Raw genomic sequence first — 12,194 nt, forward strand, 5'->3', positions numbered from 1 at the left:
TCTGTCATTGGGGGTTGGTACCACAGGCGTAAATATCGGCGGTGCAACAGGTGCAGCTGCACCCTGGCCCAGACGCCATCATGGGCCTATCAACTTGAACCCGTTCCCCGTAAATAAAATCAACCGTTAGTGCACATATTGCTTATTCACTAAGTTTGCATTCACGACTGACCCACGTACACACAAATGCTTAGAGCAAACATTAGTTTAACCTCCTCTTGTAAATTTGACACAGATAACTGTCTTGTTAGCAGGTGGGTGCCCTTTTTTTTTCTTTTTTTTTTAATACACTGACTAGCGCTTTGAGTGTGCAAGAAAAGCGCAATATAAATGTAATCCATTATTATTATTATTATTATTATTATTATTATTATCATCAACAAAAAAGGCATAGCATCATGTATAGTAAACCCACACAAAAAAGTGTTGCACAAAAGAAAAAAAGAGCCAGGATGGCCTTAAAGCAAAAATGACAAAATTAGAGGATAGCTTGCCAGCTACCACCATAAATGAAACAGCATTGACCTGATCGCTGGGGGGCCAGGAGGAGACTTCCCGCCACCGCAGTCTCAGAGTTGGGGGTCGGTGGACTCGGCTGGGCCCACTAAGGACCTGAAGGTTCAGGGATTATTCTGCCCACAGGCACAGATCGAGGACTGTATGACATTATTCTGCCTCCGACGCCAAGACCTCTGTGTGTGAAGCGTCAGTCAGGACGTTCTGGCGCTGCTGCTGCAGCCGCGGTGCAGGACATGCCGGGAACCTCCTCGTCACCCACCTCTTCCAACCGTAGAGTGACTGAGGACAGAACAAATTAGGGGCTCCGTGGAGTGTTTAGGGGTTCTACGGAGCTCCTAAAGGGACACAGATTTTTTTATGAGTTTTACGCACACGTGAAACCTTTACGCATGGGCGTAAACCTAAATTATGGTTCCACGTTAAAACGACGCAGAGCCTACGCCGTAGGGTACGCGGCCACGCGCACCTACCCTGCGTTCACACTGAAAGAGTCACGGGCGTCCCGACGCCAGCATCTCGCCGCTTGGTGCAGTCACACTGAAAGCGTCAGTGCATGCAGCGGGGCGGGGTTGCAAGCTGCGCTGCAGAACTGAAGGGAACAGTGGGAACAGCCTACACATATAGCGTAGCCTACATATCTTCAGCAGTGGTGTAAAGTAACGAATTACAAGTACTTCGTTATTGTACTTAAGTAAGATTTTTGAGAATTTGTACTTTTATTGATACTTTCATTTTTCTGTACTTTTACTTTTACTTCGTTACATTTTCAAGGAAAAAATCGTACTTTTAATCCGCTATATTTAAAATTGGACACGTCGTTACTCGCTACAAATTAAAGTCTTACATTAAATGAAAATACAGCGGGGGCTGATTTATGGTTCCGCGTTACACCGGCGCAGAGCTACGGCGGTACGCGGCGACGCACACCCTACGCCGTAGTCTACGGCGTGCGTCGATTTAACGCGGAAGGCGGAAGGAAAGGAAGGGGGGCGCGTGAATATACCGAGAAGGAGCCGCATCTCCCGGGAGAGTTGCCCCGCAGAGGCGGGCCGGAAGGCCGGAGGAACCGCCGTCGCGTTGAGTACCGATGAGGACTGAAGCCTGAATTATGGTTCCGCGTTAAATCGACGCAGAGCTACGCCGTAATGTACGGCGTAGGGTACGCGGCGAAGCGTACCCTACGCCGTAGGCTCTGCGTTGACGCGGAACCATAAATCAGCCTAAAGAGCGCAGCGCAGCGCTCCGCTCCGCCCCCCCATCTCGTCAAAAGCAGACAACGCTGTAGCAGCTTGTAAAAAATGACCAGTCAAATCAAACTTTATTTGTTAAAATGGGGTAATGGAAACAAACGCTAAAGGGGTCAGAATAATATCACCATTATTTAGAGTTGTAAGCAAATTCTTGGATTCTTCATTTCTTTGCAATCCTTTTGAAAATAATTTTGTACTTTGAATTTTGTACTTTGTACTTTGTACTTTTTACTTTTTACTTTTGTACTTAAGTACATTTTACACCATGTACTTTTGGTACTTTATTATATTTAATTTGAGGTACTTTTATACTTTTACTTAAGTAATTTTCTTAATGGGTACTTTTTACTTTTACTTAAGTAATTTTCAAGCAGAAAATTTGTACTTTTACTTAAGTACAATATTTTTGTACTTTTTCCACCTCTGATCTTCAGTTTCCTATTTCACCATAGATCACACTTTGGGACGCCTTCTTTATGTTTTAGCGTTATTTCCGCGTAGATAAGAGTGAGTTTGATGCTCCTTTAACAAGTTTGGTCCGTGGATTCAACATCAACCGCCAGATCCCACTCCCGGTGAACCATAAATCCGCCTAGGCTTATTTATGGTCCGCGTCACACCAACGCAGATCCTACGGCGTAGGGTACGCGGCGACGCACACCGCACCGCGTCCCTACGCCGTCGATTTAACGCGGAACCATAAATCAGGCGAAGCTGCAGTCTGTGCGGTGATCACTGACACACCGGGTCCCAGCGGATTTGGTCATGATGTTTAACCTGTGTTTTGTGATTAATAAGCACGGGTTTTATTATTTTTCGTTGGATCAATGTAGCAATTAAAATCGTTGGGACGATCCAGTTCCTCAACCATCAGTTATGTGTTTCACATGAGCAGTTCAGGTAAAAACGGCAGTCAAACCAGCAAAAATGTCATTTTGCTGGATGAAATATATTAATTCCTGATAAAATAAGTTTGTTAGTGCACAGCTCTGCTCCTGTACGCATGTGAATGAGTGTACGTTTGTGTGAACATGCAAGTACAATCTGCATTGAGAGTTCTCGCTTCGGGAATCCCGGTCTGTGATTGGACGACGCCTCGGCGTCGCCGCTGCTCATTTACATAAAGTTCAGATTTTTCAACTTTCAAATTGACGCGCCGCGCCCTCCGCCCGACGCTCCTGCCGCTCCCGCCGGTCCCGCTGCCCCCGCCGCCTCTGGACGCCCGTTTTTCATAGACAATGAATGGCAGCCAGACGCCTATGACGCCCGTGACGCTTTCAGTGTGAACGGGGGGTTAGGCTCTGCGTTGGTGTGACGTGGAACCATAAATCAGCCTTGAGCAGCACTGAGGGGAGACGGGAGGGGAGGAGGGGGAGCGGGGCTGCCGGGCCGTCTTCGCATCGCCTTCGCACAGAGTGTGTTGATGATTTGCAATTACAGGCTGAGCCTACCGTTAGTTTTTAAACTGTAAAAAGTGGGGGGGACAAAAACATGATTTTGAAAAGTGAGGGGGACATGTCCCCCCTGTCCCCAGTGGAAATTGTGCCGTGGCACTCACAGCGTTTAGCGCAGCAACGGCGTGCTGCCACTCACTTGCTTTATTTTATACTATTTATATACTTTTTCTACTTTTACTGTGACCACCAAATAATGTGGTTTTTCTGGCCTCCACCTCGTCCACAACATCTCGATCTCAGTCTCCATGAAATTCAGTGGCACGGTGGCTCGACACGTCTCATTCATCCTGACGCCCAAACAGGCTGCAGGAAGCCGCTGCGCATGCTCAGCAGGCTCATTCATATGCAAATACTACTTTGCATTGCCCATTTATGGTAAAAAGTGGGCGTGTAGAGGGCGGGATATGAGGCGAATTCACCTGCACAACCTTCCAGCTGGACTGTGATTGATAAAGCGAACATTGCGTGCAGGTGTGCGTGCACACGGTTTTATAAATCCGGATTTTTTTTTTGCGCCTGCTATTTTCGGCTTTTGGATTTACGTGCACTTTTAGTATGAATCCTACACACTCTTTTATAAATGAGGCCCCAGGGCTGTCCCCTAAAGTCGTTAAGTGTGCGAGGGCTCCCAGCAGACATTTTGAGCCCTTACTGCTCACTTACCGTAAGTCCGCATCTCCGCAGACTTTTGGAAAGGGAATTATCCACAGTTCATTGCGTTGTGACATAAAAGGACCATGGAGAATGTAAACAAAACAGGGGGCGGAGGAAAAGGAACCATGTGCGACTGCGAGACGAAAGAAGTTCACCTGTAAGTATAAATACATTGCCCACTGGTGATTTAAATTCAGAAACTGGTGTCCCGTGATGATTTTTCAACGGCCCTATTATTTCCATTACAAACACGGAGCGATCAACAAACGGAGGGAAGAACACCAAAAAAAGGACAAATGAAGTTTTGGACTTTCTTCAAGACTAAAGACATGAAAAGAGGCTGAGGGAGCTGGATGAAAAGGAGGAGGAGAGGGAAAAGAATAGAGATGACCAGTTATCTAAGTTAATTCACATTTTTGGGAAGATGATGGACAAAATGTAGTTTTCTTCATCATTTTTCTATTCATAATTTGAGGTTCAATTTCTTTTGTTTTCATTTTATATTAGACCAATTCTCAGTTGACCAGGTGTTGAATAAACAAGACTTGCTTTTCTTTAATTTGAGTACAGTGTTTGAATTAAGATTCCCTCTGTTAAAGGAAATGCATACATGTAAATACTAGCAAGATAGTTTTAGATCCAACACAAACAAGTCAGGCAGTAATTTGATTATTCATTTATTTATGACCACAAAATTTAAACAATTTCAGCAAGTTGAACAAAAACGTTGCAGTAAATACTAATAATATAACTGAAATATTTAGCTCAGCCTCAGGTTACCATCGATATATATGCTCTCTTACAAAAATGAAATGACATCATGCTCAAAATGGAAAGTAATATTAGATGGTCATAACACAGCTGGAATATTTAACTCAGGATACCATCAGTTTACACGCTCTTACGAAAATGAAATTACTCGGCGATTGAGCCTGGCATACTGGATGAGCTGGTATGGGTAGATTGAACAAAAGACACTACATTAACAAGGAAACACATATTGTACTGTGCGCATATTTAAATTGTGTCCTTTGTTGAATTTTATGCTCCTTTATATAGGCTACCACTTTGTTTTTCAAACATCCGTAGGATGATCATTCCCAAACTTATAATACCGGTACGTAACATTTTGATCTGACGTGTTTCCGGTTTCTGCTAAGTGCGGTCCCATTCTTATTTCTACCATTTGGAGCCCTCACACCCTCTCACACTTGATCACTTCCAGCTGACGTCACTTAAGTCTGTGAAGGTTCAGGGCTTGCGGGTTTAGGGCGGAGATTGGAATTCAGGGTCAGATTGATACCAGAGCGTGTGTCATTTTCAGCAAGTAAAGGGTGAATATATCATGGACAACTGATTTTTAGTAGGCAGGTTTTATTGTGTATTTGGTCAATTCAATAATAAAGATTAACACCACCGTGATAATATAGCTGGTATAAGATCAAGGCTGAATATAATCACAGCAAAAGTCTCCTTTGTTCATGGAAACATACCAAGATTGTGTTAGTGCACAATGTTAAACACTGAATAGCACCTGCCAAGACATGACTGTAAAGTAAAAAGGACAAAAACAACATCTTTGTGTTTATAATTTTAATATAAGATAAGAAGTTGTAGAGTGGATGTATTGAGTGTATAAAAATGTTGCTTAACTTTAAAAAAAAAAATACTGTGTTTAAAGCTGTCGAGGAGCTAATGAGCTAATATTTACATATAAAATGTTATAATTATGAAGAGACTTAAATGTGACAAGAAGAGGTGTATGTCATGCAGCCAGGACTGTATCCCACACTGATTTTAAATATTTGATGGGACACTGGTGGGTGTTGCTGGTTTGATAGATTCCTTATGACAGAGTAGGTAAGCAAAGCCATAATTCATGCAGTGACACTCGTCAAAAAAACACGCTGCCTCTTTATAGTTTGTTAATGAAGTCATTGCCAAAGTAAATCATCAGTTTCAGCGCATTCAGGATCAGAGTGTTGACATCCTCATCTGAGCTGATTTCATGACTGTAGTTCTTCACAGGGAGAATGCAGTTCATTGGAATCCCCAGTTTGGAGCTGAAGTCTGACATCTAAAATTAAAATGAAAAACATTTTATTGTAACTTCAATGTTTACCTCTGTGGGTCTGACCTCACATTATAAAAGACTCCAGCTGAAATTCACCTTTTTCTTCAGATATTTGCTCCTGTAGACGTTCCTCAGGCTCTCTTCAGTTTCACCAGACGCCTTATCAATGTGGGTGAAAACAGCCAGTTGAGGAATACCTGCAGATAAGGAGGTGTATTTTTGTCTATTTTAGCATGAATACTTGCTCAACATGAGCATTACCATGCTTTCAGACTAGACAGAAGTATAAATAATGTATATTTAATTATACATATTTACAATGTAATTATGAAAATGTCTGATATCAAGTTTTGCAAGCCATTTGAGGCCGAAAATTAATTCTGCAAAAGTGTGTATATGGTACCTTCTTTAGATATATTTCAAAATAAATGTTCAATGAAGGTTTTTCTGTTTGTTAGGAGTTTGTTTTAGACATCTCATGTATACACTGTTCTGTTTTTCTTAACTTTTCTTTAAGATAACAAATATTATTTAGGATCTATTTGCTGTAATCTTAACGGTCTTCCAGGATTGGAAAAAAAGTCTTACATTTTTATTTATTTATAATTAATTATAAAACTCATGTAGCATGTCATCATAAACCTGAAAAAAGACTCAATCTGTGGGAGCTGATTTTAACACTTTACTTGTTATCAATCAAGTGCAACACAATTTTTTTAAAGACAGGACTAAAACCTTTAAGCAGCTGCAAACCTTTGTGACACAACATCTTCACACTTTACATAATGCATATGTAAGTAATGGTATTCAGCATAGTTTTTTTCACCATAATACAATATTTTGCTTGGAAAACAAAAATATTACAATTTTCCTGAACCTATTTTAAAACGGGTACAGAGTTCATCTCTCTCCGATCCCCTCTACTGTCTTATGTTTTCTTACCCAACTCAGTGGCTGCTTCTCGGATCGCCTTCATTTTTTCTAAAATGGAGGATTTCACTTCACTGGCATTGGCAGAACAAACACAAACCAGAACATGGACTCTGTCATCCGGCGATGGTGAGGAGTTGTAGCCAGGATCGTCATAGGACAGGGGAGATAAAGGATTGAACTGCAGAAATTGAAAAGTACAGAAGTCTGGAAAATTAAACAGGTTTCTACTGTATAAGAGCATATTATTCTTCATCAAACAAAGTAAATGAAGGACGTATGTAACAACCTTATAACCCTCTTTCACACGTCCCTCCAGAGCCAGTTTGATGTCATATGTATTAACTCCGTTTGCAGCCCCTTCTTCCAAACCCATGAAGTCATTGAACACAAAGGGGTAGAAGTTTCCTCTTCCTTCCTTCTGGATTTTATGGGTTTCATACTGTAAGATCAACCAGAAATTTAGAAAATCAACGTATGATGTAACCACCACAAACTTCTTTTAGCACTGCTTAAGGTTGTCAACAACATGTTTATTCAGATAACACACCGAATAATAAATCGACTCATACAGAAAATATATTTTGCTAAATAAGATTGTTTTCATTAGAGATAAAATGTGTGACAACCTCCTCACTTCTGTGTCTAAGGTGCTGGAGCAGATCACATCCTTCATCCCAGTGTGACAAAACATACAAAAAAAACCCCCACCCTACACCAAGTAGTCGTGCTGGACAGTGGCCCTTTAACTCATCATAAACATTTTATTATGCAGGATTTTCCAAGACTATTATAATCTATGACACTGATTGCACATTAACAGTATTGCTGGAGGCAAATACTCTGCCAGTTAAATACATTATACATAATAAATAATATTTTGGAACTCATTTTATATAATTTCTTCTACACACGATAACAGTCATAAAATGTAAATAAAAGCATTTTAGAGTTATTAGGAAGATGTTTGGGAATCTAATTCCCAAAAATGTTGACGCATCCCCATTGAATAATGTAGATATTAAATATTTCTAACCTCTTTTTTATCTTCCTTTTTGTCTTCATTTTTTATTGAACAAAATTATGCCACAGTGAAAACAAATTAGATGTCGTTCATCTGTGGTTGTAACAACTCAGTGAGATCAAATTATTTTGAACATGCTTTTACATAATGAAACGTAGGATCAAAAGAGATGAAAGGCTTCTGAGTTTTGCATAAAGGTATCATATTGTCTTAATCAGACAGTAAATTATGTAAATTATTTTGCCAAAAAAAGTCCTGGCTGTGCACATCAGAGCAGCTCCAAAAATCCAGTCTATCTTCAAACAATAATGCTGTTTAGGGTGCATGACAGTATATAAAAGTACTGTTGTAGTTTCTAGTTTAAATTAGGTAAATTAGCTATACAGGTATGGTGAAAATATCCAGATCAGAAGGCATATTTATTTCAAATGGTGAAACAAACCATCTTTGTGTGACTTTTGTCAGAGCTGGTACCGCTGGCTGATGCTGGGATGGCTGGTCTCTCTCTGACAACACTGTGTACAGAGTTGATGAAGCTGGACTTTCCAGCACCAACTGGTCCGTACAGCAAAATTCTGAGATGACTGATTTCATAATTTTGTGGTTGATAGTCCTTCACGTACTTCAGATCTTTCTCATTGTCTCTGTTGACATGCAGAAACAAAGAATATCATTTAATAAAACAGTTTTGAACATGGGTCTCACTGATGCCTCTGAGGAAGAGGGTTCCTGCTTTTTGAGGCCTGACAGGAATATTTCTGTTTAGTTTGCATGTTCTCCCCATCAATGTGTGGGTTTTATCCAGGTACCCTGGCTTCCTCTCACAGTCCAGAAATATGTGTTTTAACTTAAATAAGGATTCAAATAATAATAAGGGTATGTGATAATATTTAAAAATATATATTTTTGTGTATTTTGCATTTTTTAAGGATAGTCGTAGCAATGCTTACTAGCTTCTCATACTTCTATAAGGTATTCCATCAGTTTTTAAAAAAGTCCTGAAGGTAAGTCATCATCATTACCTGCTGCATCTGTAATGGATATGGAAATATGTTTTGGAAAGAGAGAGAAGAACTTGCAGTTTAAACAGTTGGGATGCACTCTTGTGTTTTATTTCATATTCCATATTGTAGGGAGGCATTTTGAAATAATATTTTGAAGTTTTTCTTTATTTCTCCAGATGCATTGTTGTTGCGTAGTTGTTTTTTTGTCCAGAAAAACCTGTAGTCTACTATTTTGAGAAATGTTTCTTCTTGATTGCTCTTGTGTTCCGGGTTTGGCCTGTAGGGGTTGCGTGTTGCCTGTTCATTACAGTCTGAACCTGAAGCCAACAGCGTCTCTCGCTTCATTTTCTTTCTGTTTCCCCTTACAGGGGCGTAACACATCCTGTCTCAAAGTGTCTGCTTGTGCGTCAGAGGCGTGTTGTTTTTTCCTTTGTGCACTACAACAGATCCATCCAAGAGTTCTCACTCCATGGTTTCTGTCAGTTTTACAACTATGGGATATTTCAGTGAAACATGACGGCAGGGCCAGCCAGTGAGCCACACTGCTGGAGCTGAAAATATGGCTCTTTTTTTATTTGTTTTTTTTTAGAAATAAACATAAAAAGACAAGCAATATTAGCTACTGTCACCGTGCAAGTGTATAAAAATAGAGATGTACTCACCCCCACGATATTTGTCTCCAAGGAACTCTCAATACTGACAAAGGAGCAATTAATTCAGTTAATTCAAAATATTAAAGTCATGCGACAGTACACACTCAGTTTGTGTGTGTGTGTGTGTGTGTGTGTGTGTGTGTGTGTGTGTGTGTGTGTGTGTGTGTGTGTGTGTGTGTGTGTGTGTGTGTGTGTGTGTGTGTGTGTGTGTGTGTGTGTGTGTGTGTGTGTGTGTGTGTGTGTGTGTGTGTGTGTACTGCATGGACCGAGATGTTTATCACTTACGTGGGGAAGGTGGTGGGGACGGACCTAAACACAAGACAGATGTAAGACTTTTAGGTAGGATATAAAATATCAAACTATGCTGTTTAGTTTTACTATAAAGTATCTTATGAGTACTCAAAATTTGAATTTGGGTTAAAATTCTACACAATTTCAATAACAATTTTGTCACATTTGCTTAACATCTCCTCAACAAGCCATTGGTGCCCACCTTATAAATATTAAATCAAATTAAGTCAGCAGAGCAGAGCAGCATTGGCCAAAAACCATACCAAATATGGATCAACAGGAGGCGGGTTCATGCTCGTGCACAAGCAACGGGGGAGGAGGAGAGGAAGGAGCTTCAGAGAGTTAAGGGTGCGGCATGTTTTCCTGGAGCATTGGAGTGAGGGAGGGAGGGAGAAGCGAGCTCTCTACTTATGTGGGGGAGGACTAGGGACCGGTGCTGCTGCTTAGAAATGCAAAGATTTAGTCAGATAATTCCTAAAAAACGGTTTTCCATTTATTTAAAAAAAAACATGCAGTATTTAACTGTATTTGGGAGGGGAAAATTACAACAATACCAGTGAAACTGTTGGCACACACATCTTAAATACATGGTCATATTCATTTTACTTACGTTTTGAAGGGGTATCTCCCAGAGCTGCACCAACTGGATATGTAAGGGACAGAAAGAAAGAAAGAAAGAAAGAAAGAAAGAAAGAAAGAAAGAAAGAAAGAAAGAAAGAAAGAAAGAAAGAAAGAAAGAAGAAAGAAAGAAAGAAAGAAAGAAAGAAAGAAAGAAAGAAAGAAAGAAAGAAAGAAAGAAAGAAAGAAAGAAAGAAAGAAAGACTTAATCATATAATTCCTAAAAAACGATTTTCCATTTATTTTGAAAAAACATGCAGTATTTAACTGTATTTGGGAGGGAAAAATAACAAGAATAGCAGTGAAACTGTTGGCACACGCATCTGAAATACATGGTCTATTAATTTTACTTACGTTTTGAAAGGGTATTTCCCACTGCTGCACCAACTGGATATGTAAGGGACAGAAAGAAAGAAAGAAAGAAAGAAGAAGAAAGAAAGAAGAAGAAAGAAAGAAAGAAAGAAAGAAAGAAAGAAGAAAGAAAGAAAGAAAGAAAGAAAGAAAGATTTAGTCATATATTTCCTAAAAAAACGATTTTCCATTTATTAACCATGCCAAATTTGGATCAACAGGAGGGGGGTTCATGCTCGTGCGCATGCAAAGGGGGAGGAGGAGAGGAAGGAGCTTCAGAGAGTTAAGGGTGGGTCATGTTTTCTTGGAGCACTGGAGTGAGGGGAGGGAGGGAGGGAGAAGCAAAGCTCTCTACTTATGTGGGGGAGGACTAGGGACCGGTGCTGCTGCTTAGAAATGCAAAGATTTAGTCAGATAATTCCTAATAAACGGTTTTTCTATTTATTTTGAAAAACATGCAGTATTTAACTGTATTTGGGAGGGAAAAATTACAAGAATATCAGTGAAACTGTTGGCACACACATCTTAAATACATGGTCGCATTTATTTTACTTACGTTTTGAAAGGTCCATAGCTGCAACAACTGGATATGTAAGAGAGAGAAAGAAAGAAAGAAAGAAAGAAAGAAAGAAAGAAAGAAAGAAAGAAAGAAAGAAAGAAAGAAAGAAGAAAGAAAGAAAGAAAGAAAGAAGAAGAAAGAAAGAAAGAAAGAAAGAAAGAAAGAAAGAGAAAGAAAGAAAGAAAGAAAGAAAGAGAAGAAAGAAAACACAAGCAGTCACTGAAGTCGTCTTAGTTATTTCTCTTCGTCCTCTTTTCACATTATGGACACATTTATTTTCTAAAACTGTAAATGATCCGAACTGGTGTTAGAGCAAACAAAAGCAAACCCAACAAGCTTTAAAGCCTTTTATTAATCATGCACATGAGCTGAGTCTCCCGCTGAAAATACCAACTAAAGATAAGTTAAAACAGTGGAAAGAAGAAAAACTGGTACATTTTAAAAAAAAAAAGTTGAATCCTACCTTTAGTACAAATGTCCTGCAGCTGGGAAGAAACTGAAGGTGTGGTGCAGCAAATAGCAGTGTGTCCATTTATAAAGCATTTTATACTTTCACTTTCACTGTCATGAACCAAGTGACCTGTTGTCCAGCAATGGGCTTGCTAAGAGACTCGTGAATTTCACAACTTGAATTCTTGAAAACCTCTTTCAGTATAAATATGTATTTACAGTTCCAGTACAGGGGTTACATAGACTTTTGAAAAAAAAAAAAAAAATACACATGTGTCATATACACATCTTCTTCCCCCAGGGCTATAATCCTGTCCATCCATCAGAAAATGGTGTAGTCAATACAAAATCATTTAATAA

The 12,194-nt window shown here is 39.7% G+C and overlaps 1 protein-coding gene across 1 annotated transcript; it reads right to left on the reverse strand.

Moving 5' to 3' along the window:
• Positions 1 to 4,541: 4,541 nt before the first annotated feature.
• Positions 4,542 to 11,911, reverse strand: LOC133445735 (interferon-induced protein 44-like). The gene is made up of 11 exons (XM_061723125.1): positions 11,848 to 11,911; positions 11,382 to 11,408; positions 10,829 to 10,861; positions 10,467 to 10,499; positions 9,851 to 9,874; positions 9,575 to 9,608; positions 8,351 to 8,552; positions 7,174 to 7,326; positions 6,897 to 7,065; positions 6,051 to 6,151; positions 4,542 to 5,957 (listed from the first exon to the last, which is right to left on the reverse strand). The coding sequence occupies exons 2-11, from the start codon at positions 11,395 to 11,397 to the stop codon at positions 5,796 to 5,798; spliced, it is 927 nt and encodes a 308-aa protein (XP_061579109.1). The 5' UTR covers positions 11,398 to 11,408; positions 11,848 to 11,911; the 3' UTR covers positions 4,542 to 5,795.
• Between the last annotated feature and the right edge of the window lie 283 nt (positions 11,912 to 12,194).

Source organism: Cololabis saira, chromosome 6, assembly GCF_033807715.1.
Source record: "Cololabis saira isolate AMF1-May2022 chromosome 6, fColSai1.1, whole genome shotgun sequence".
In the NCBI taxonomy this organism is placed as follows: domain Eukaryota; kingdom Metazoa; phylum Chordata; class Actinopteri; order Beloniformes; family Belonidae; genus Cololabis; species Cololabis saira.

Excerpts from the sequence above, each read along its gene's own strand:
- LOC133445735 (XM_061723125.1), bottom strand. Across the intron at positions 10,500-10,828 it reads GGGAAATACCCTTTCAAAAC|TTGGTGCAGCTCTGGGAGAT; the intron begins GTAAGTAAAATT and ends TTACATATCCAG. Across the intron at positions 7,066-7,173 it reads GTGTGAAAGAGGGTTATAAG|TTCAATCCTTTATCTCCCCT; the intron begins GTTGTTACATAC and ends CAATTTCTGCAG.